We start from the raw sequence: 23223 nt of genomic DNA, 5'->3' as shown, positions 1-23223 counted from the left end.
GACTGAGGCTGAAGGTCGCGACCGTGACGGTCCCCGTTTACCTCTCTGTGATGGTCTCCCGCAGTCCACTGGCCACTCCCTTCATGACCGTGCTAGCTTTGGGCGTGAGGACCATCTGGGACACGAAGAAGGTTCCTTTGCGTCGGCGGTCCGTCAGCGAGGCCTGAAGGAACTGGATAAGCTTGTCTGGATCAGTGGTGTTGGCCCAGGGGGCGGGCATCATCTGGCCGGGCCACAGGAAGGGCACCTCCAGGGCCATGGGGTTGTGGTAGAAGACCAGCACCTGGTACTCCTTCTCCCACAGGTACTTCAGACTGACCTCCTGAGCGAAAACCACCGGGCACAGCCGGTCCCCGAACACGGTTCTCAGCATCTGGACCAGCTTCTCGTGGTGCAGGTTCTGAACGCCGTAGAAGTGGTTGAAGTCCAGGAAGACCACCTCCCGGGCGTGAGAGGCCAGGAAGGTGCTGATCTGCTCCAGACCCTCGCGCACGGTGGCGCTGAAGAGGCCGTGGGCGAAATAGAGCTCGTTGTCGGGGTCTCGGGGTTTGGTGGAGATGCGGAGGTCAAAGAAGCGTATCCCCGCCTCCAGCTGGCTGGAGAAGTTCATGGTCTGCGTGGCCAACCACTTCCTCATCAGCTTCTTAGCCACCGTGCCGAACACGGAGACAAAGTTCTGCACGGTTTCCGGCTGCTCCGGGCCCACCGGGGACGCCTCGTCAATGTAGAAGCTGAAGGAGTCGTGGGAACCTGCAAGACAGGAGGAACCATCATTACTCCACTGAAGCTGGAACATGGAACACAAGCTGCTGGTGAACTTCGTGTAGTAATATACAGCAGTTTAGCTCCACCCATTAAACTACAGCGGTTTAGCCACGCCCATTAAGCTAAAGCGGTTTAGCCCCACCATTCAGCTACAGCAGTTTAGCTCCACCATTCAGCTACAGCGGTTTAGCTCCACCCATTAAGCTACAGCGGTTTAGCCCCACCCATTCAGCTACAGCGGTTTAGCCCCACCGTTCAGCTACAGCGGTTTAGCTCCACCGTTCAGCTACAGCGGTTTAGCTCCACCCATTCAGCTACAGCGGTTTAGCTCCACCGTTCAGCTACAGCGGTTTAGCTCCACCGTTCAGCTACAGTGGTTTAGCTCCACCGTTCAGCTACACCGGTTTAGCTCCACCCATTCAGCTACAGCCGTTGAGCTGGACAGTGAGAGCAGACAGGCACCGAGGCTCGGGCCGAGCCGGACACTGGCAGCTGATGAAGGCAGAGTGGAGAATGAGTTGCAGTTTTATGTGTGACGTGACATAAAGAGAAACACAAAGCTGAAATTACTCCTCCTCCCCGAAACACAGCATCACATTAAAGCTCAGCCCAAAATCTGATTTCCTTCAGCATGAAAACAGTGAGTCAGTGACGCTGGCTGACAGAAGACCAGCAGCACCAGCGCAGAGGAGAGGACTTCACATTCGGTTACTGCTTCATCGTCTCTTAATGGACCAGCACCTCCTCGCGTCTCTGACTGCCTCACACAACATCGTCCACATCCAGCTGCAACACCATCGAGCGCTGCTGTCCTCAGGAGGAAGGGCAGCAATGCTTCAGTGATTAATCATCAAACGTCATCTTTGTGTAATTAACCCTTAACTGAATGGCTGTTTAACTGTTCATATCAGGTCAAAATCAGGTCTGGGCTGGGCAGCTCAGCACACGGCCAACAGGCTAACAGGCAGGTTTAATAAGCAGAATTAAGCTTTATTGTAAAAATTTTAAAATAAAATGTAAAAAACCTGAACTGAATTTCTGTTCCACATTTCAAAAGCCCCAAGTGTCTGTAGAGCTTGTTAAACTCTGAATGTATACCATATTAATAGTACTAAATAAATGTATTGGGGGGATGGAGTGCGTGTTTGAGACGTTGCGGTTGAGTTGACCCGGAGCCAGGTGGTCCATGGAGTTACTGCTGCGCCACTGGGACGCACAGGTGACAACGGGTAAAGAACCTCAAGGAAGGGGAAATGAAAAGGCGGGAAACGTTGAAACAAAGAAAGGGAAAACGAAACATCTCCTCTGTAAGAACGAAGTGGGGGTAGACTTTGAGCTGTTTGCTCTTGGTGGAACAAACATCTTCTATATTTCTTGGAGCCGTTTTTAGCTCAAGACCTTTTTATTTGGCTTTAAGTATCTTTGGGACAGTTTATTCTTTGTAGTCCTCTTTTCTTCTCTTTAGTTTTGGGGCAAGTTCTTTTCTCAGCACTCTTTTCTTTAACAACACTAAGTACCGTACTGGTCACCCCTCTACAAAGGTGTGACAAAGCACTACTGTTTGCCACAGCCTTAAGCAGAGGAGTCCACAGGTGTGTTGAGTTGGACTTAATCAGCCCGAGAGCTTCTGGGAATTGGAGTTCCCTCAAGTTATGGCCCAGCTTGCTTCTGTTGCCCTCTGCTGGCAGCAGGGGCGCAGGCTGGACCCTTACACCAGCATTACACCTGTATCAGGTGATATTGGCAGATAGGTTTATGTTTATTTTTCATACCTGTATTGCTCTCTTACAGTAAGAAACTGAGCCTGATAGACAAACATTAGTGTCCGACCTCACAAATGTGCTTCTGGAAGAACGGTCAAAAATTCCCATAAACACTCCTAACCCTTGTGCAAAGCCTTCCCAGAAGAGTTGAAGCTGTTATAGCTGCAAAGGGTGGGCCGGCATCATATTAAACCCTATGGATTAAGAATGAGACGTCACTCAAGTTCACATGCGTGTGAAGCCGGACGCCTGAATACTTTTGGCAATATAGTGTATAGATATTATTTGATTACTAATTTCAATTAGTCATCAAAATCGATCCATGAGTAAAACCACTGGTAGAGTATTTGATCACTATAATCTGCAGTGACAGCAGTTTTACTCACACACATCTTCTAGGCCGATTCTCCCTCTGGGTGGCGGGGGGTGCTGGAGGCTATCCCAGCGGTCATTGGGCAGAAGGCAGGATACACCCTGGACAGGCCGCCAGTCCATCGCAGGGCAATTGCAGGCCGTTTTACTGACAATAATAATGAAATACATTCACGTGTCTTAAGTTGCGACGTATTCGTATGATAGCGTTCATCAGCTTCTGCACAGGCAGTGGTGATTTATTCTCCAGCTGTCGTCGACCACAGCCACACTGCACAGAAGCAGAGTAACAGCTCGCTCTCTGACTCGGGTCACGTCTCTGCACTGACTCCACTTCCTCTACATAAACATCCCAGGGAAAACTAGCCCCGCCTTCACAATAAGAGCCCTTATCAGAACCGTTAAATACCTGGAATTGACGTGCGAATCTTTTCCGAATGTGCTACGGTACATTGTTTACTCAAATCTGACACTGACACTGAGATTCTACTCTTTGCTTGATTTAGATGCTCTTTTATGAGTTTGCCTGTCAAAACACTGTCACTTTCTGGTGCATCTCCACCGAGATGCTCTCAGCCAGCTCTGAACAGTAGCCATCAGCACCCAGCAGCACAGACAGATCCCAGGCAGGGAGCCACATCCTAACTGGGGAGATCTCAGCGCGAGAAAGCAGACACAGACGACGCTACAGCAGCCGGAACAGACGTCCGAGTTATACGGTTTGCCCAGCCGTGTCAGGTCAGAGACCACCATCACACACGGGAGGTGTTTCAAGCTGGGGGTCCTGAAATTTTTAGCGATGACCGACAGCAACGATATACAGGTATAATTCATAGATCAGAGCACGTCTCTCTGCTCATTCTGGACGAACTTTATGCAAATGATCTGAGCTCGAGCAATCAGATTTAGGTGCTGTAAGTGACTGTATTAACCCACAGGCACATGCTGAGATTTAAGACAGGCTCTCACGCCTGGTGGGAGACGTAACGGTTGATAAAACATCGCGAATACGTTGGCTGATTTTTACAGTGTTGAGCTGCTGTAGGGTTTCAGAACTGGCCTCCATCTCTGCGCTTTCTCATCCTGCCTGTTTCAGCGATGCGTCCACGAAGCAGCCAGCTGTGGTGGAGGGCAGCGATCCAGCTCACTGTGATGGAAATGCAGCGTTAATTTAAACAGCGCAGCCACCGCAGATTTAATAAAATACACGAATAAAACAGGAAAATGCAGGATCTTCCTCCAACAAGCACTCAGTCAGTCTTCACCCAGAGATCGGGGGTTGGATTCACAGAAAGGTCGCAAGAAAAAACCGCAAAGGACCTTCAGACAAACACTAAGAAGTTAAGACCGCTGGGCCTCGTTCTCCAAACGTTCTTACGAAGAAATTCCTTCTCAATCCCACTCACACAGTTCTGACGAAGCCTCGGACTCATCGACGTTCTCTTATGTGGGGTTTGTTCTCAGGTAAGAAGAGAATCTACACACACTCAAAGCACAGAGGTGAGAACCGTTCTGCGCTTTAAGAACACGACGTGAATCTGATGGAGACTTTTTCACATTTAATAACGGACTTAGGAAGGTATTCGAGAACGAGGCCCAGTCTTATTAAATGCAACTCTCAAAAAAACAAACAAAATTCTCTCAAGATTATCATGAATCTTAAAGATACTGTTGAGTAAATCTTCGCTGTTTACTGAGGGCGGCTGTAGAGCATTTTACAGCTCATCATGAACGATGTCGGATGTGTTCCGAACACCTATTAACGGTTATTTCCATTATTTAGTTTAATCCACTCAGAGGAGCAAAACTGGAGGAAAAACATCAAACGCAGCCTTTAAAAAAGACCTACAGCTGATGGTGGAAGAACCAAGCAACAGGAAAAATCCTCCTTAGAAATTCAGTAAAGGAGGAAAGAGGAGTCGAGGATGAGGAGCAGCAGAGGCAGCACTGAGTCTGATCAGTGTAGATGATCAACTCATCAATACAGCCTGAGATGAGAGTCTGTCGTAAGATTAGGAACATACACTACAATTCCAAAAGTTTTCACTCCCCCATCCAAATCACTGAATCCAGGTGTTCCGGTCACTTCCACGGCCACAGGTGTATAAAGCCGAGCCCCTAGTCCTGCAGACTGCTTCTACAGACATTAGTGAAAGAATGGGTCGCTCTCAGGAGCTCAGTGAATTCCAGCGTGGTACCGTGAACGGACGCCACCTGTGCAGCAAGTCCAGTTGTGAAATTTCCTCACTACTAAATATTCCACAGTCAACTGTCAGTGGGATTATAACAAAGTGGAAGCGATTGGGAGCGACAGCAGCTCAGCCACGAAGTGGTCGGCCACGTAAAATGACAGAGGATGCTGAGGGGCATAGTGCGCAGAGGTCACCAACTTTCTGCAGAGTCAATCACTACAGACCTCCAAACTTCATGTGGCCTTCAGATCAGCTCAAGAACAGCGTAGAGAGCTTCATGGAATGGGAGCAGCTGCATCCAAGCCTTACATCACCAAGCGCAATGCAAAGCGTGGAATGCAGTGGAGTAAAGCGCCGCCACTGGACTCTAGAGCAGTGGAGACGAGTTCTCTGGAGTGACCAATCACGCTTCTCCATCTGGGAATCCGATGGACGAGTCTGGGTTTGGCGGCTGCCAGGAGAGGGTACTTGACTGACTGCATTGTTCCGAGTGTAAAGATTGGTGGAGGGGGGATCATGGTGTGGGGGTGTTTTTCAGGAGTTGGGCTCGGCTCCTTAGTTCCAGTGAAAGGAACTCTTAAAGCTTCAGCACCAAGAGATTTTGGACAATTTCACGCTCCCAACTTTGTGGGAACAGTTTGGGGACGGCCCCTTCCTGCTCCAACATGACTGCACACCAGTGCACAAAGCAGGTCCATAAAGACATGGATGAGCCAGTTTGGGGTGGAAGAACTTGACTGGCCTGCACAGAGTCCTGACCTCAACCTGGTCATTCTGGTCAGTGTTGTTGGTGTTGATCATCCTGCAGGGCTGTATCTGAGACGAGCTCCATCAGAGCTCAGAGTTACAGCTCACCCACTAACAGACGCGGCCTACTTAATGACGTAATCAGATACTATCAGTACAGCAGAAAGTAATTAGTGTCAGAACCGCCGCTTTAACAGGCCTAAACACCGGTGAGTGAAGTGAGAGTGGTTTCAGCATGAAACTGTGACTCAGCCTGTATTTCACCATCCGCCTGATTAATGAGAGCATCGCCGTCGCGCTCAGCGCCCGTCACGCCGCGGACGGACCTGCGGACATCCTCATTACGCGCTCGGCGTCTGGAGGATACGCTAACGCGATTAACACGCACGTCCCGCAGGACGAGGAAGCAGCCATGAACACAGACATCAACAATTTTCATCAAGTCCAGCAGAGCGTTAATCAGAGCGCCTGGCGCTGTTAGCCTCATTATCCTCGTTATCGTCGTTATCCGCCCAATGACGGCGCGACACCCAAACAGCAGTGGAAATGACACGCTAATCAATCTGACTACATCTGTGATGGAGCTGACCTCTACTGGACCCTCCATCAGCGCCCCGCCCACCTCCTTCATGCTGAATTGTACGCTCTCTCAGTGAGACAGAGCCATGATCACACTTTAATGGGCTTCATTAAAGAGCTCATACCACTGGAAACTGCTTTAACCTGTGCCTTTAAGACTGATTTGTGTAAATGAGCTCTGTTCTGATTGGTTGTCCTGTATTGAGCCTTCAGTCTAGGCCAAAAAACTGATTTTAGGCTGAATGGCAGTTTAGCCCCGCCCATTCAGCCTACAGCAGTTTAGCCCCACCCATTCAGCGTACAGAAGTTTAGCCCCACCATTCAGCCTAGAGTAGTTTAGCCCCACCTATTCAGCCCACAGCAGTTTAGCCCCACCGATTCAGCGTACAGCAGTTTAGCCCCACCCATTCAACCTACAGCAGTTTAGTCCCACCCATTCAACCTACAGCAGTTTAGTCCCACCCATTCAGCCTACAGCCATTTAGCCCCACCCATTCAGCCTACAGCCATTTAGCCCCACCCATTCAGTCTACAGCAGTTTAGCCCCCACCCATTCAGCCTACAGTAGTTTAGCCCCAATCATTCAGCCTACAGCAATTTAGCCCCACCCATTCAGCCTACAGCAGTTTAGCCCCACCCATTCAGCCTACAGGAGTTTAGCCCCACCCATTCAGCCTACAGCAGTTTAGCCCCACCCATTCAGCCTACAGCAGTACAACAATACGACTCCGACCAATTAAGCTCTTAATTCACTCCAAGGTCTCCTCACAGCGTCGTGCCTCTGCGGGGTTTTAAAGGCTCACACTCATTTCCACGTCTGTAAGTTACGGGCTTTTTCAGAACCATCAGTCGGGAATGTGTGTTTACGGCTTAGTAAAGTCATTATAGATCAATGAGGCTCAAGCAGACAGACCTCATTAGAAAGCATGCAGTAAAAGCTTCTTCAGCAGCGCTGGAGCTCCGTCACACGGCTCAGAGCTCCTGAACGTCCTCTGTCTGCACGCCTGTCAGTTAGAGAAGCGTGTAAAGGACCGTGCGTCAGCCGGACCGAGCCGAGCTGGAACGCTGGCACTGCTATAGATGTCTGTGTCATTATTATTCGTGCCAGCTTGGGAATAAAACCAAAGGCCACGCCCACTTTCTCCCCTTGCTGTGACGTCAGATGTTCAATCCACCAAATAAGAGATGTTCATAAGAGCCCGCACTAAAGTGCACTTTACAATTCACTGCTTTAGTCTCCTTCTTCTTCTTTCGGCTGCTCCCTTTAGGGGTCGCCACAGCGGATCATCTGCCTCCTCCACTGCCTCCTCTACTTTCACACCAACCATCTCCATGTCCACCTTCACTACATCTATAAACCTTCTCTGAGGTCTACCTCTTCTCCTTCTACCCGGCAGCTCCATCTCCAACATTCTTTGACCAATATATCCACTATTCCTCCTCAACACATGTCCAAACCATCTCAACCTGGCCTCTCTGGCTTTATCTCCAAACTGCTCCACCTTAACTGTCCCTCTGATCTGCTCATTTCTAATCTTGTCCATCCTTGTCACTCCCAACGAAAAGCTCAGCATCTTCATCTCCGCCACCTCCAGCTCAGCCTCCTGTCTTTTAGACAGAGCCACAGTCCCCAAACCACACATCATAGCAGGACGCACTGCTGTCTTGTAAACCTTCCCTTTCACTCTTGCTGCTATCCTTCTGTCACACATCAGCCCTGATACCCGTCTCCACCCACCTCATCCTGCCTGCACCCTCTTCTTCACCTCTTTTCTACACTGTCCATTGCTGTGGATGGTTGACCCAAGATATTTGAAGTCATCCACCTTTACGACCTCTACTCCTTGCATCTTCACCTTTCCACCTGCCTCCCTCTCATTCACACACATGTATTCCGTCTTGTCTCTACTGACCTTCATTCCTCTCCTCTTCAGTGCAAACCTCCACCTCTCCAGATTCTCTTCCACCTGCTCTCTACTCTCACCACAGATTACAATGTCATCTGCAAACATCATGGTCCATGGAGCCTCCTGCCTGACCTCATCTGTCAACCCGTCCATCACCATTGCAAACAAGAAGGGGCTCAAAGCTGATCCCTGATGTAACCCCACCTTCACCTTGAAACCATTTGTCACTCCAACTGCACACCTCACCACTGTCTCACTATCCTCATGCATGTCCTGCACCACCCTAACATACTTTTCAGCTACACCTGACTTCCTCATACAATTTTAGTTGCAGTTTAGCTCCACCCATTCAGCTACAGCGGTTTAGCTCCATCATTCAGCTACAGCGGTTTAGCTCCACCATTCAGCTACAGCGGTTTAGCTCCACCCATTCAGCTACAGTGGTTTAGCTCCACCCGTTAGGCTACAGCGGTTTAGCTCCACCGTTCAGCAACAGCGGTTTAGCTCCACCCATTCAGCTACAGCGGTTTAGCTCCACCCGTTCAGCTACAGCGGTTTAGCTCCACCCGTTCAGCTACAACAGTTTAGCTCCACCATTCAGCTACAGCAGTTTAGCCTCACCCATTCAGCTACAGCAGTTTAGCTCCACCATTCAGCTACAGCGGTTTAGCCCCACCGTTCAGCTACAGCGGTTTAGCGCCACCGTTCAGCTACAGCGGTTTAGCCCCACCGTTCAGCTACAGCGGTTTAGCCCCACCGTTCAGCTACAGCGGTTTAGCTCCACCGTTCAGCTACAGCGGTTTTAGCCCCACCGTTCAGCTACAGCGGTTTAGCCCCACCGTTCAGCTACAGCGGTTTAGCTCCACCGTTCAGCTACAGCGGTTTAGCTCCACCCATTCAGCTACAGCGGTTTAGCTCCACCATTCAGCTACAGCGGTTTAGCTCCACCCATTCAGGCTGAAGTTATAAATTTATTCCAAACAGTTGTACCAACTGCACTGCAGCACCCCGTTGGATTGGAGTCCTTTTCAGCATCTACATGCTTTCCTGTCCTCAGTCCAGTGCCATTTGTAGTATATGGCTAAATTACACTCACCAGACACTTTTTGTTCAGTTGCTTGTTAACATGAATAGCTAATCAGCCAATCACACGGCCGCAGCTCACTGCATTTAGGCCTGTAGAGGTGGTCAAGACGACTTGCTGAAGTGCAGACCGAGCATCAGAACGGGGAAGAAAGGGGATTTAAGGGACTTTGAACGTGGCGTGGTTGTTGGTGCCAGACGGGCTGGTCTGAGTATTTCAGAAACTGCTGATCTGCTGGGATTTTCACGCTCAACCATCTCTAGGGTTTACAGACAACGGTCCGAAAAAGAGGAAACATCCAGTGAGCGGTCAGTAGTGTGGACGAAAATGCCTTGTTGATGTGAGAGGTCAGAGGAGAATGGGCAGACTGGTTCCAGATGATAGAAAGGCAGCAGGAACTCAAATAACCAACCAAAATCTCTGAGGAACGTTTCCAACGCTTCTAGTAAATGTGGTCAAATCTGAATGAGTGAGAATGAGGACCATTGTTCTTACTAAAGAACCCTTGAAGAACCATCTTTTTAAGTGTGTTAGAACAACCGTGTTGGTTGGCAAAGTGTCAACGTCTGAGTGAGAAGGGCAAATAACTGCTCTCCTCATTAGAGGTGGGCAGTGACTAATTACATTTACGCAAGTTCGTGTACTTCAGTAAAGTATTTTCAAGTGATACTTTTACATCTAAAGGAATTGGTTCGCACACTTTAGCCATCTTGTTTGGTTACTAATTCCCCTTTTGCGTTTCATTTAATTTTGTTGAGGTCAACATCTGTCCTTCCTTGTGATTGGTCACCTCGCTGACTTCAGAGCTTTAGCATTTTATCTTAGATCTCAGAAGAGAAGAACAGAGCTGGACGCGCTTTGTTTCCTGCACTGAGAGATGCAGTGAAGTTCCTCCACTGTTCTATAAGTCGCTCAGCGCTTAAGTAGATTTTTAACCTCTCAACAGACAGACGAACAGACGAACAGATGAACAGACAGACGAACAGACGAACACATGAACAAACAGACAAACAGACAGACGAACAGATGAACAAACAGACGAACAGACAAACGAACAGATGAACAGATGAACAGACAGAAGAACAGACGAACAGACAGATGAACAGACAAATGAACAGATGAACAGAGGAACAGACAGAAGAACAGACGAACAGACAGACGAACAGACAGATGAACAGACAGATGAACAGACGAACAGACAGACGAACAGACGAACAGACAGACGAACAGACGAACACATGAACAGACAAACAGACAGATGAACAGATGAACAAACAGACGAACAGACAAACGAACAGATGAACAGACGAACAGACAGACGAACAGATGAACAAACAGATGAACAGACAGACGAACAGATGAACAGACGAACAGACGAACACATGAACAAACAGACAGACGAACAAACAGACGAACAGACAGATGAACAGATGAACAGACGAACACATGAACAAACAGACAGACAAACAGATGAACAAACAGACGGACAGACAGACGAACAGATGAACAAACAGATGAACAGACAGACGAACAGACGAACAGACGAACACATGAACAAACAGACAGACGAACAAACAGACGAACACAGACGAACAGACAGACAAACAGACGAACATATGAACAAACAGACGAACAGATGACCAGATGAACAGACGAACAAACAGACGAACAGACAGACGAACAGATGAACAAACAGACAAACAGACAGATGAAGAGATGAACAAACAGACGAAGAGACAGACGAACAGACAGACGAACAGATGAACAAACAGACGAACAGACAGACGAACAGATGAACAAACAGACAAACAGACAGACGAACAGATGAACAAACAGACAAACAGACAGATGAAGAGATTAACAAACAGACGAACAGACAGACAGACAGACAAACAGACGAACACATGAACAAACAGAGGAACAGATGACCAGATGAACAGACGAACAAACAGACGAACAGACAGACGAACAGATGAACAAACAGACGAACAGACAGACGAACAGACAGATGAACAGACAAACAGACAGACGAACACATGAACAAACAGACAAACAGACAGACGAACACATGAACAAACAGACAAACAGACAGACGAACAGATGAACAAAAAGATGAACAGACAGACGAACAGATGAACAGACAGACAAACAGACGAACAGACAGATGAACAGATGAACAGACAGACGAACAGATGAACAGACAGACGAACAGACAGATGAACAGATGAACAGACAGACGAACAGACTAACAGACAGACGAACAGATGAACAAACAGACGAACAGAGAGACGAACAGATGAACAAACAGACGAACAGACAGACAAACAGATGAACAAACAGACGAACAAATGAACAAAGAGATGGACAGATGGACGAACAGATGAACAAAGAGATGGATGAAGCAACTCGTGAATGACAGAACAGGTGTGATAAACGAGTGAAGGGGTGACAGGCAGCTACAGGCATTTGGGCTACCTTTAGCTCACTAAGCAGATGAACAGACGAACACATGAACAAACAGAAAAACAGACAGATGAACAGATGAACAAACAGACGAACACATGAACAAACAGACAAACAGACAGACGAACACATGGACAAACAGACAAACAGACAGATGAACACATGAACAAACAGACAAACAGACAGACGAACAGATGAACAAACAGACAAACAGACAGACGAACAGATGAACAAACAGACAAACAGACAGACGAACAGACTAACAGACAGACGAACAGATGAACAGACAGACGAACAGATGAACAGACAGACGAACAGATGAACAAACAGACGAACAGACAGACGAATAGATGAATAAACAGACGAACAGATGAACAAACAGACGAACAGACGAACAAACAGACGAACAGACAGACAAACAGATGAACAAACAGACGAACAAATGAACAAAGAGACGGACAGATGGACGAACAGATGAACAAAGAGACGGATGAAGCAACTCGTGAATGACAGAACAGGTGTGATAAACGAGTGAAGGGGTGACAGGCAGCTACAGGCATTTGGGCTACCTTTAGCTCACTAAGCTTCTCTGACACTGATGCTGTTCTGTGTATTCCATATGGAAAAAATATATGGACATTTTAATATTTGAAATCCATTTCAAATCCACTGCAGCCGATGCTGAAATACCTTCAAACACAAAAAATGTGTTTCAGAATATTTCACCATATTAACCAAATATATTTAAACTGTGAGGTGAAATATGAAGTCAGACAGAAAGAACTGTGTGAATGTTTATCAGCTCCATCTGAAAGTGGAGGAACATTTCCAGAATCCTGTCTGATGCTCTTCACTGTCTGATTCCTTTAGAAATTAGTTTATTAGCTCCATCTGAAAGTGGAGGAACATCTCCAGAATCCTGTCTGATGCTCTTCACTGTCTGATTTCTTTAGAAATGAGTTCATCAGCTCCATCTGAAAGTGGAGGAACATCTCCAGAAACCTGTCTGATGCTCTTCACTGTCTGATTCCTTTAGAAATGAGTTTATGAGCTCCATCTGAAAGTGGAGGAACATCTCCAGAATCCTGTCTGATGCTCTTCACCGTCTGATTCCTTTAGAAATGAGTTTATCAGCTCCATCTGAAAGTGGAGGAACATCTCCAGAATCCTGTCTGATGCTCTTCACTGTCTGATTCCTTTAGAAATGAGTTTATTAGCTCCATCTGAAAGTGGAGGAACATCTCCAGAATCCTGTCTGATGCTCTTCACTGTCTGATTTCTTTAGAAATGAGTTTATCAGCTCCATCTGAAAGTGGAGGAACATCTCCAGAATCCTGCCTGATGCTCTTCACTGTCTGATTCCTTTAGAAATGAGTTTATCAGCTCCATCTGAAAGTGGAGGAACATCTCCAGAATCCTGTCTGATGCTCTTCACTGTCTGATTCCTTTAGAAATGAGTTTTTCAGCTCCATCTGAAAGTGTAGGAACATCTCCAGAAACCTGTCTGATGCTCTTCACTGTCTGATTTCTTTAGAAATGAGTTTATCAGCTCCATCTGAAAGTGGAGGAACATCTCCAGAATCCTGCCTGATGCTCTTCACTGTCTGATTCCTTTAGAAATGAGTTTATCAGCTCCATCTGAAGTGGAGGAACATCTCCAGAATCCTGTCTGATGCTCTTCACTGTCTGATTCCTTTAGAAATGAGTTTTTCAGCTCCATCTGAAAGTGTAGGAACATCTCCAGAAACCTGTCTGATGCTCTTCACTGTCTGATTTCTTTAGAAATGAGTTTATCAGCTCCATCTGAAAGTGGAGGAACATCTCCAGAATCCTGTCTGATGCTCTTCACTGTCTGATTCCTTTAGAAATGAGTTTATCAGCTCCATCTGAAAGTGGAGGAACATCTCCAGAATCCTGTCTGATGCTCTTCACTGTCTGATTCCTTTAGAAATGAGTTTATCAGCTCCATCTGAAAGTGGAGGAACATCTCCAGAATCCTGTCTGATGCTCTTCACTGTCTGATTCCTTTAGAAATGAGTTTATCAGCTCCATCTGAAAGTGGAGGAACATCTCCAGAATCCTGCCTGATGCTCTTCACTGTCTGATTCCTTTAGAAATGAGTTTATCAGCTCCATCTGAAAGTGGAGGAACATCTCCAGAATCCTGTCTGATGCTCTTCACTGTCTGATTCCTTTAGAAATGAGTTTTTCAGCTCCATCTGAAAGTGTAGGAACATCTCCAGAAACCTGTCTGATGCTCTTCACTGTCTGATTTCTTTAGAAATGAGTTTATCAGCTCCATCTGAAAGTGGAGGAACATCTCCAGAATCCTGTCTGATGCTCTTCACTGTCTGATTCCTTTAGAAATGAGTTTATCAGCTCCATCTGAAAGTGGAGGAACATCTCCAGAATCCTGTCTGATGCTCTTCACTGTCTGATTCCTTTAGAAATGAGTTTATCAGCTCCATCTGAAAGTGGAGGAACATCTCCAGAATCCTGTCTGATGCTCTTCACTGTCTGATTCCTTTAGAAATGAGTTTATCAGCTCCATCTGAAAGTGGAGGAACATCTCCAGAATCCTGTCTGATGTTCTTCACTGTCTGATTCCTTTAGAAATGAGTTTGTGTTCCAGTCTCTTCATGTTAAATCTGATCTAATGGTCCTTTAGCAGGACAGAAGCGAGGACTGCCGGTATTGATACTCTGTGAAATGCAGGGCTGATCTGATATCTTGTTTATGTGAAGTACATTGTGTGTGAGAGTCTGATTGCAGACGTACGTGGTTAATGTAAAGCACAGTGCAGATCACAGTCAGTACGTTCAGCTACATCTGGAACCTTCATTAAAACTATATTGCAAATATATTGTAAAAACACACATTTAGAACGTGTTTTTCCATGTGGATTATCAGCCTGACCTTAGAGTCCGTCTGCACTCAGATATTCTCTGAATCTCCAGACGGGGAAAAAGGATTTGTGCGGCTGAGGTGCAGCTCTCTAAGATAACGCAGCTACTTTCCCAAATCCTATAACCTTCACGGACCTCAACATGACAACCCCATGGCGCCTCCCAGCTAACGGGACCTGGCACACAGAGACTCCTTTGGACAGGAAAAAAGACTCGGTTCCCACGGTGACACTGCAATTTCATGTTCTGGTCAGTTAATCGCCTGCGTTTATCTTGTTCATTGGAACGTTGGTGGGCAGGAAATCCCCTCTGTTTCAGGGCTGGAGAGCGGGATTAGCGGATGAACAATTGGATTGATAGACAGATTTAAGGCTGAATCAGACAAGAACAATGCAGCCCTCAGGGCTCTGATGGGATCACCCTTTTTCATCAGGCTGCTGGTCAAGTAGAAGTAATTGAAATCATCTTTCTCTCTCTGGTGGAGCTCGAACAGCTTATCAGAGGGAGCAGGGATTTCACACAAGCCTGGATACTCTATTATACACCACACTAAAGAGTGTACATCATACTAAAGAGTGCACACTGAATTAAAGAGTGTACATCAACTAAATAATACACACCAAACTAGAGTGCACACCAAACTAAAGAGTACACACTAACCTAAGGAGTGCACACTAAAGAGTGCACACAAAACTAAACGGTGTACATCGGACTAGAGAGTGTACACCAAACTAAAGAGTGTACATCAACTAAAGAATACACACCAAATTAAAAAGTGTACATCAAATTAAAGAGTGTATATCAAACTGAAGAGTATATACCAAAAAGAGTGTATACCAAACTGAAGCTCATATACCAAACTGAAGAGTATATAGCAAACTGAACTGTATATAACAAACAGAAGAGTATATGCCAAACTGAAGCTCATATACCAAACTGAAGAGTATATAGCAAAAAGAGTGTATACCAAACTGAAGAGCACATGCCAAACTGAAGAGTATAGACCAAACTGAAGAGTATAGACCAAACTGAAGTGTAGATACCAAACTGAACAGTATATACCAAACTGAAGAGTGTATACCAAACTGAAGTGTAGATACCAAACTGAAGAGTATATGCCAAACTGAAGAGTATATGCCAAATTGAAGAGTGTATACCAAACTGAAGAGTATATGCCAAACTGAACAGTGTATACCAAACTGAAGAGTGTATACCAAACTGAACAGTATATACCAAACTGAAGAGTATATGCCAAACTGAAGAGTGTATACCAAACTGAAGAGTATATACCAAACTGAAGTGTAGATACCAAACTGAAGAGTGTATACCAAACTGAAGTGTAGATACCAAACTGAAGAGTATATGCCAAACTGAACAGTGTATACCAAACAGAAGAGTATATGCCAAACTGAAGCTCATATACCAAACTGAAGAGTATATAGCAAAAAGAGTGTATACCAAACTGAAGAGCACATGCCAAACTGAAGAGTGTATACCAAACTGAAGAGTATATGCCAAACTGAACAGTGTATACCAAACTGAAGAGTGTATACCAAACTGAACAGTATATACCAAACTGAAGAGTATATGCCAAACTGAAGAGTGTATACCAAACTGAAGAGTATATACCAAACTGAACAGTATATACCAAACTGAAGAGTGTATACCAAACTGAAGTGTAGATACCAAACTGAAGAGTATATGCCAAACTGAACAGTGTATACCAAACTGAAGAGTATATGCCAAACTGAACAGTGTATACCAAACTGAAGAGTGTATACCAAACTGAACAGTATATACCAAACTGAAGAGTGTATACCAAACTGAAGTGTAGATACCAAACTGAAGAGTATATACCAAACTGAATAGTGTATACCAAACTGAAGAGTATATGCCAAACTGAACAGTGTATACCAAACTGAAGAGTGTATACCAAACTGAACAGTGTATACCAAACTGAAGAGTGTATACCAAACTGAAGTGTAGATACCAAACTGAAGAGTATATGCCAAACTGAACAGTGTATACCAAACTGAAGAGTATATGCCAAACTGAAGAGTGTATACCAAACTGAAGAGTGTATACCAAACTGAAGAGTATATACCAAACTGAACAGTGTATACCAAACTGAACAGTGTATACCAAACTGAAGAGTGTATACCAAACTGAAGTGTAGATACCAAACTGAAGAGTATATGCCAAACTGAACAGTGTATACCAAACTGAACAGTATATGCCAAACTGAAGAGTGTATACCAAACTGAAGAGTGTATACCAAACTGAAGAGTATATACCAAACTGAAGAGTGTATACCAAACTGAAGAGTATATACCAAACTGAAGAGTATATGCCAAACTGAAGAGTATATGCCAAACTGAAGAGTGTATACCAAACTGAAGAGTATATACCAAACTGAAGAGTATATGCCAAACTGAACAGTATATGCCAAACTGAAGAGTGTATACCAAACTGAAGAGTGTATACCAAACTGAAGAGTAAATACCAAACTGAAGAGTATATGCCAAACTGAACAGTGTATACCAAACTGAAGAGTGTATACCAAACTGAACAGTGTATACCAAACTGAAGAGTGTATACCAAACTGAAGTGTAGATACCAAACTGAAGAGTATATGCCAAACTGAACAGTGTATACCAAACTGAAGAGTATATGCCAAACTGAAGAGTGTATACCAAACTGAAGTGTAGATACCAAACTGAAGAGTATATGCCAAACTGAACAGTGTATACCAAACTGAAGAGTATATGCCAAACTGAAGAGTGTATACCAAACTGAAGAGTGTATACCAAACTGAACAGTATATACCAAACTGAACAGTGTATACCAAACTGAACAGTGTATACCAAACTGAAGAGTGTATACCAAACTGAAGTGTAGATACCAAACTGAAGAGTATATGCCAAACTGAACAGTGTATACCAAACTGAACAGTATATGCCAAACTGAAGAGTGTATACCAAACTGAAGAGTGTATACCAAACTGAAGAGTATATACCAAACTGAAGAGTGTATACCAAACTGAAGAGTATATACCAAACTGAAGAGTATATGCCAAACTGAAGAGTATATGCCAAACTGAAGAGTGTATACCAAACTGAAGAGTATATGCCAAACTGAACAGTATATGCCAAACTGAACAGTATATGCCAAACTGAAGAGTGTATACCAAACTGAAGAGTGTATACCAAACTGAAGAGTAAATACCAAACTGAAGAGTATATGCCAAACTGAACAGTGTATACCAAACTGAAGAGTGTATACCAAACTGAACAGTGTATACCAAACTGAAGAGTGTATACCAAACTGAAGTGTAGATACCAAACTGAAGAGTATATGCCAAACTGAACAGTGTATACCAAACTGAAGAGTATATGCCAAACTGAAGAGTGTATACCAAACTGAAGTGTAGATACCAAACTGAAGAGTATATGCCAAACTGAACAGTGTATACCAAACTGAAGAGTATATGCCAAACTGAAGAGTGTATACCAAACTGAAGAGTGTATACCAAACTGAACAGTATATACCAAACTGAACAGTGTATACCAAACTGAACAGTGTATACCAAACTGAAGAGTGTATACCAAACTGAAGTGTAGATACCAAACTGAAGAGTATATGCCAAACTGAACAGTGTATACCAAACTGAACAGTATATGCCAAACTGAAGAGTGTATACCAAACTGAAGAGTGTATACCAAACTGAAGAGTGTATACCAAACTGAAGAGTATATACCAAACTGAAGAGTGTATACCAAACTGAAGAGTATATACCAAACTGAAGAGTATATGCCAAATTGAACAGTATATGCCAAACTGAAGAGTGTATACCAAACTGAAGAGTGTATACCAAACTGAAGAGTAAATACCAAACTGAAGAGTATATGCCAAACTGAACAGTATATACCAAACTGAAGAGTGTATACCAAACTGAAGAGTATATACCAAACTGAAGTGTAGATACCAAACTGAAGAGTATATGCCAAACTGAACAGTATATACCAAACTGAAGAGTATATGCCAAACTGAACAGTATATACCAAACTGAAGAGTGTATACCAAACTGAAGAGTGTATACCAACCTGAAGAGTGTATACCAAACTGAAGAGTGTATACCAAACTGAAGTGTATATACCAAACTGAAGAGTATATACCAAACTGAAGTGTATATACCAAACTGAACAGTATACACCAAACTGAAGAGTGTATACCAAACTGAAGAGTATCAGAATCTTAGTACTGGACAGATGTTTAGCAGGTGTTTCCAGGCTTGTACATGATGATGTGTTTACTGAAGTGCAGTACAGCAGAGTGTTTTGAGTTAATGCACTAAAATCTCTGTATTTCATTCCTTTCATTGCATTTGCAATTGTACAGAAATAAATGTTAAATTTCTGTGTAATTGAAAAAAATTCCAGTTCAAACCCTTCCTGAATCCGTAGCGCTGGCCTTTCCATTCCATCTCATCACGAGATCCTACGAGTCTCACATCCGGAGTTATAAGCCTATGAAGAGGGGCTGAGATACACGTCATCTGCCTCTCACCGTGTGGAGCTGCTGGATTCGTGTGTCCGTCTACATTCTGAGTGAAACTGACCGACGGACACTCAGGAGATCACTAAGGACTGACCTTCATGCAGGAAACCCTTCATTCTTCACTCAGTCCATATCGGAGACTCGTGAGAAACGGCATCAGAGAGTTTCCAGCTGCTGAAGCTGCTGCAGCGGGTTTGGAAAGTAGTGATGAAGATAACGGAGCGTTTAGATATGAAACACATGAGGATCCTGTTCTATGAAGAACCTTTAGAGGAGAGATTAAGAAGAGATGGACAGATCCAAATGACCCCAGTGTTTAGAGTAGTAAGGGAATGATCCCCTCTGGGAAATACTGAGCTTCACACTGTGAATATAAACAGTCATGGCTGCACACCTTTCTAAAGTGAACTGAAAAGCCTGTAGTGACCGTTTTAATGGCACTGCTGTAACAGAAGGTCACTGATGTGGATCTGAAACCGTCTAAAATGGACCAGTAGCTCTGGAACAGCTCATCCTGCCATCAGTGAATGGAGGATTAACTCTTAACTCTTTGTACACAGACGCTCTGTGGATAACGCTGAGCCGGCCTGCGGCGGCGGAGCTCCTCTCTCTTCATCACCACTCAAATATTCCAGCATGTCAAGCAGACCCTCATCGCATTCACTCATTTTCTATGATGGAAACTCAAGGCTGCACTTTCTGCAGGACTGCATTGTACTAAAATTCCTCAGCGACAAATGAAAAATTCCAGCCATGAAAATCAATTAGGACTTTCTTAACATCCTGCAAAGCCTAATGTCCATGTGTCCACAGCTTTGAGCCCTCTCAGTCATGGTGGCCATTCAGAATCACGTGGTTTTACAGGAATTAGTCTCACGGTTCACTGAAATGAGTGGAGAGGGTTAGGGTTAGGGTTAGGGTTGTGTCTGACATCAAGTTCTCCACAACATGAAGAGGCTCAGGTGCTGCTGGTCCCCCCAAGCACTGAGACACACTGACTCAGTCTAACTTGTTGGCCAATGTCAGTCAATTAACGTCTAAATATCTAGAGTTGCTGCTGTTTTGCTATAGAGAGCAAATCCTGGCCACATTGCAGACGTTCCATCATCATGATGTGTATGAACGGTTCTACGTGTGCTAGAATTGTTGCATTAATTAGCTAATGTCTTCAAGTTCAAAGTCAGGGAGATACATATATATCTACACTCTTACAAAAGACTCAGGAAAACGTCCTTCACGTGTCCTTATTAAAGAAGGCCGAGAGGAAGATGTCGTGCTCTGAGACACATAAGCTGGACGTCCGTCCCACCACCGTCTCCTCTGCAGACCAGTTTCTGCTCCGCTGTGTTGAACGGTATATACTCTCACTGTGATGCGACGCACCTGCAGAACGGGCTTAAACTTTCCGATAGGGAATGTAATCGGATACACGGATTACACGGATATTATTCTTCTATTTAACAGATTATTTACAGGATTTCCCACCTCGATCAGTCAGATAGAAACTGATACTCCAAAAGGCCTCAATCGGACTAGTCTAAGTGATTACATGGACATATTCTATTCCGATTGAGCTATTATTCGGATTATTAGGTTGCATGTAAACGTGGCTAGTGATGTCAACGCAACATCCATCCATCTTCCAAGCCGCTTCTCCATCAGGGTCAAGGGGGGGTGCTGGAGCCTATCCCAGCGGCAGGATACACCCTGGACAGGTCGCCAGTCCATCGCAGGGCAGACAGACAGACACAGACAGTCACTCACACCAAGGGGCAATTCAGCACTGTGAACCCAGAGGAAACCCATGCAGACACCGGGAGAACATGCAAACTCCACACAGAGAGGACCCCAGTCACCCGGACGGGGAATCGAACCCAGGCCCTCCTCGCTGTGAGGTGACAGTGCTACCCACCACGCCACCGTGCCGCCCTCAACGCAACATTACACCCTCCTATAATATAAGATCAGCTCAGCCAGTTTGCACTGAAGTCCCTGTAGATACTGAATAATCAGCCTCAGTTTGTAAGAAGACTGAGAGCATAAAGGGTTAAACAGTGATTATATATTTCATATATTTCATTTAATAGTTTGTGTTCATTTTGCTTTACAATCTTTATCGACAGATTAGAGTCGGCACTTTTCTCTCGGTCAGGAATCATCAACACTATAAAGTGATCAAACAGCAATAACCTTTCATCAAATTCAAATCATAATAAAATTTGTCCTCTTCTGTCATCAGATGCTGATCTTATCTGGACTGAAAGTTTAGAATCTGGACTTTCCTCCCAGTTCCTGCTTGTTCTATTCAGAAATAGCTCGTATAATCCCACAGTGTGAGTAATGAAAACGATGTGACGGAGGAAGCCTTCAAACTTCCTGCCAGAATGTTTATTCACGAGTGACTTCTAAGTTCAGAAGCCTTGAAAACCCAGCCTTACAGGGTAATTCCACCAATCTATCAGGATTTCTCCACAACTGGGATGTAAACAGAGAGATCCAGAGGGTTTGGTGTGAAACGGTTCCGATGGGAACCAGGCGTCGCCATGACTACAACACAGATATAGACACTTTATTTACCATATACCATATATACCACACTTTATTTGCCTGGTTCCCATCACCACCACTGTGAACGGCTCTGACTCGGTCAGTTTATCTAGAACGCAGAACCTCTCTGAACGACTCTGTTTACACCGTAGCCATTTAATTATGCAGGAAATTTGTAAAATCAGTGGAGCTCCCCTTTAAATATGAAAGCCAGGTCAAATCTAAGGGTAAATGAGCTGAGAGATTATGTTTTATTAATTAATCCTTACAGCGATCCTTTTCATTAATCTGGCTGTTTGACTGATTGATCACCAATAGGTCAATTATACAGAGTAATCAGAGAGTGTTCAGCACGCTGGTCACCCTTCCTCTACGCAGGGTCTGCAGTTCCACTGTTCTAGAGTCTTTAGGACAGAATGCTTGACCTTCTGATGCCCCTGCAGGCATAATCCAGTCTTTACCCAGAATCCCCTCGGAGCAGATAACCATGGGAAAGGGAAGGATCTGTCCAGCATTCCACAAACAGCTGTTTAGATGCCCTCTGGCTCCGCTCACGGTCAGTACTATAAGAGGACTGGTCAGAGCTGAAACTTGGCCGAACTGGAACCTGAGGAAGCATCAAAGCCCCTACAGACCACTAGGGGTCAGTAACGAAGAGTACTTACTGACTGCACTTAAGTAATATTTGAATCTGTACGTTACTTAAGTACTTCTGTCTCTTAATACTTTTTTTCTTAATATAGCACAAGATTAATATAACCTGGGATTATTTCTACAGTTCAGTACAGCACAGAATTAATATAACCTGGGATTATTTCTACAGTTCAGTATAGCACAGGATTAATATAACCTGGGATTATTTCCACAGTTCAGTACAGCACAGAATTAATATAACCTGGGATTATTTCTACAGTTCAGTATAGCACAGGATTAATATAACCTGGGATTATTTCTACAGTTCAGTATAGCACAGGATTAATATTACCTGGGATTATTTCTACAGTTCAGTATAGCACAGGATTAATATAACCTGGGATTATTTCTGCAGTTCAGTACAGCACAGGATTAATATAACCCGGGATTATTTCTACAGTTCAGTACAGCACAGGATTAATATAACCTGGGATTATTTCTGCAGTTCAGTACAGCACAGGATTAATATAACCTGGGATTATTTCTGCAGTTCAGTACAGCACAGGATTAATATTACCTGGGATTATTTCTACAGTTCAGCATAGCACAGGATTAATATAACATGGGATTATTTCTACAGTTCAGTACAGCACAGAATTAATATAACCTGGGATTATTACTGCAGTTCAGTATAGCACAAGATTAATAT

General features: G+C 44.6%; 1 protein-coding gene across 1 annotated transcript in view; it reads right to left on the bottom strand.

Moving 5' to 3' along the window:
• plcxd3 (phosphatidylinositol-specific phospholipase C, X domain containing 3) overlaps positions 1-23223 on the bottom strand; it is a 36279-nt gene that overhangs the window by 8249 nt on the left and 4807 nt on the right. The window contains exon 2 of the mRNA XM_017686832.2: positions 42-750. Coding sequence (XP_017542321.1) covers positions 42-750 — 709 coding nt within the window. The remainder of the gene's footprint in view (positions 1-41; positions 751-23223) is intronic.

This window comes from Pygocentrus nattereri, chromosome 29 (genome assembly GCF_015220715.1).
Source record: "Pygocentrus nattereri isolate fPygNat1 chromosome 29, fPygNat1.pri, whole genome shotgun sequence".
NCBI classification, from domain to species: Eukaryota; Metazoa; Chordata; class Actinopteri; order Characiformes; family Serrasalmidae; genus Pygocentrus; species Pygocentrus nattereri.
Note: the sequence above shows the minus strand (reverse complement) of the source record. Positions and strands in the feature narration are given on the sequence as shown.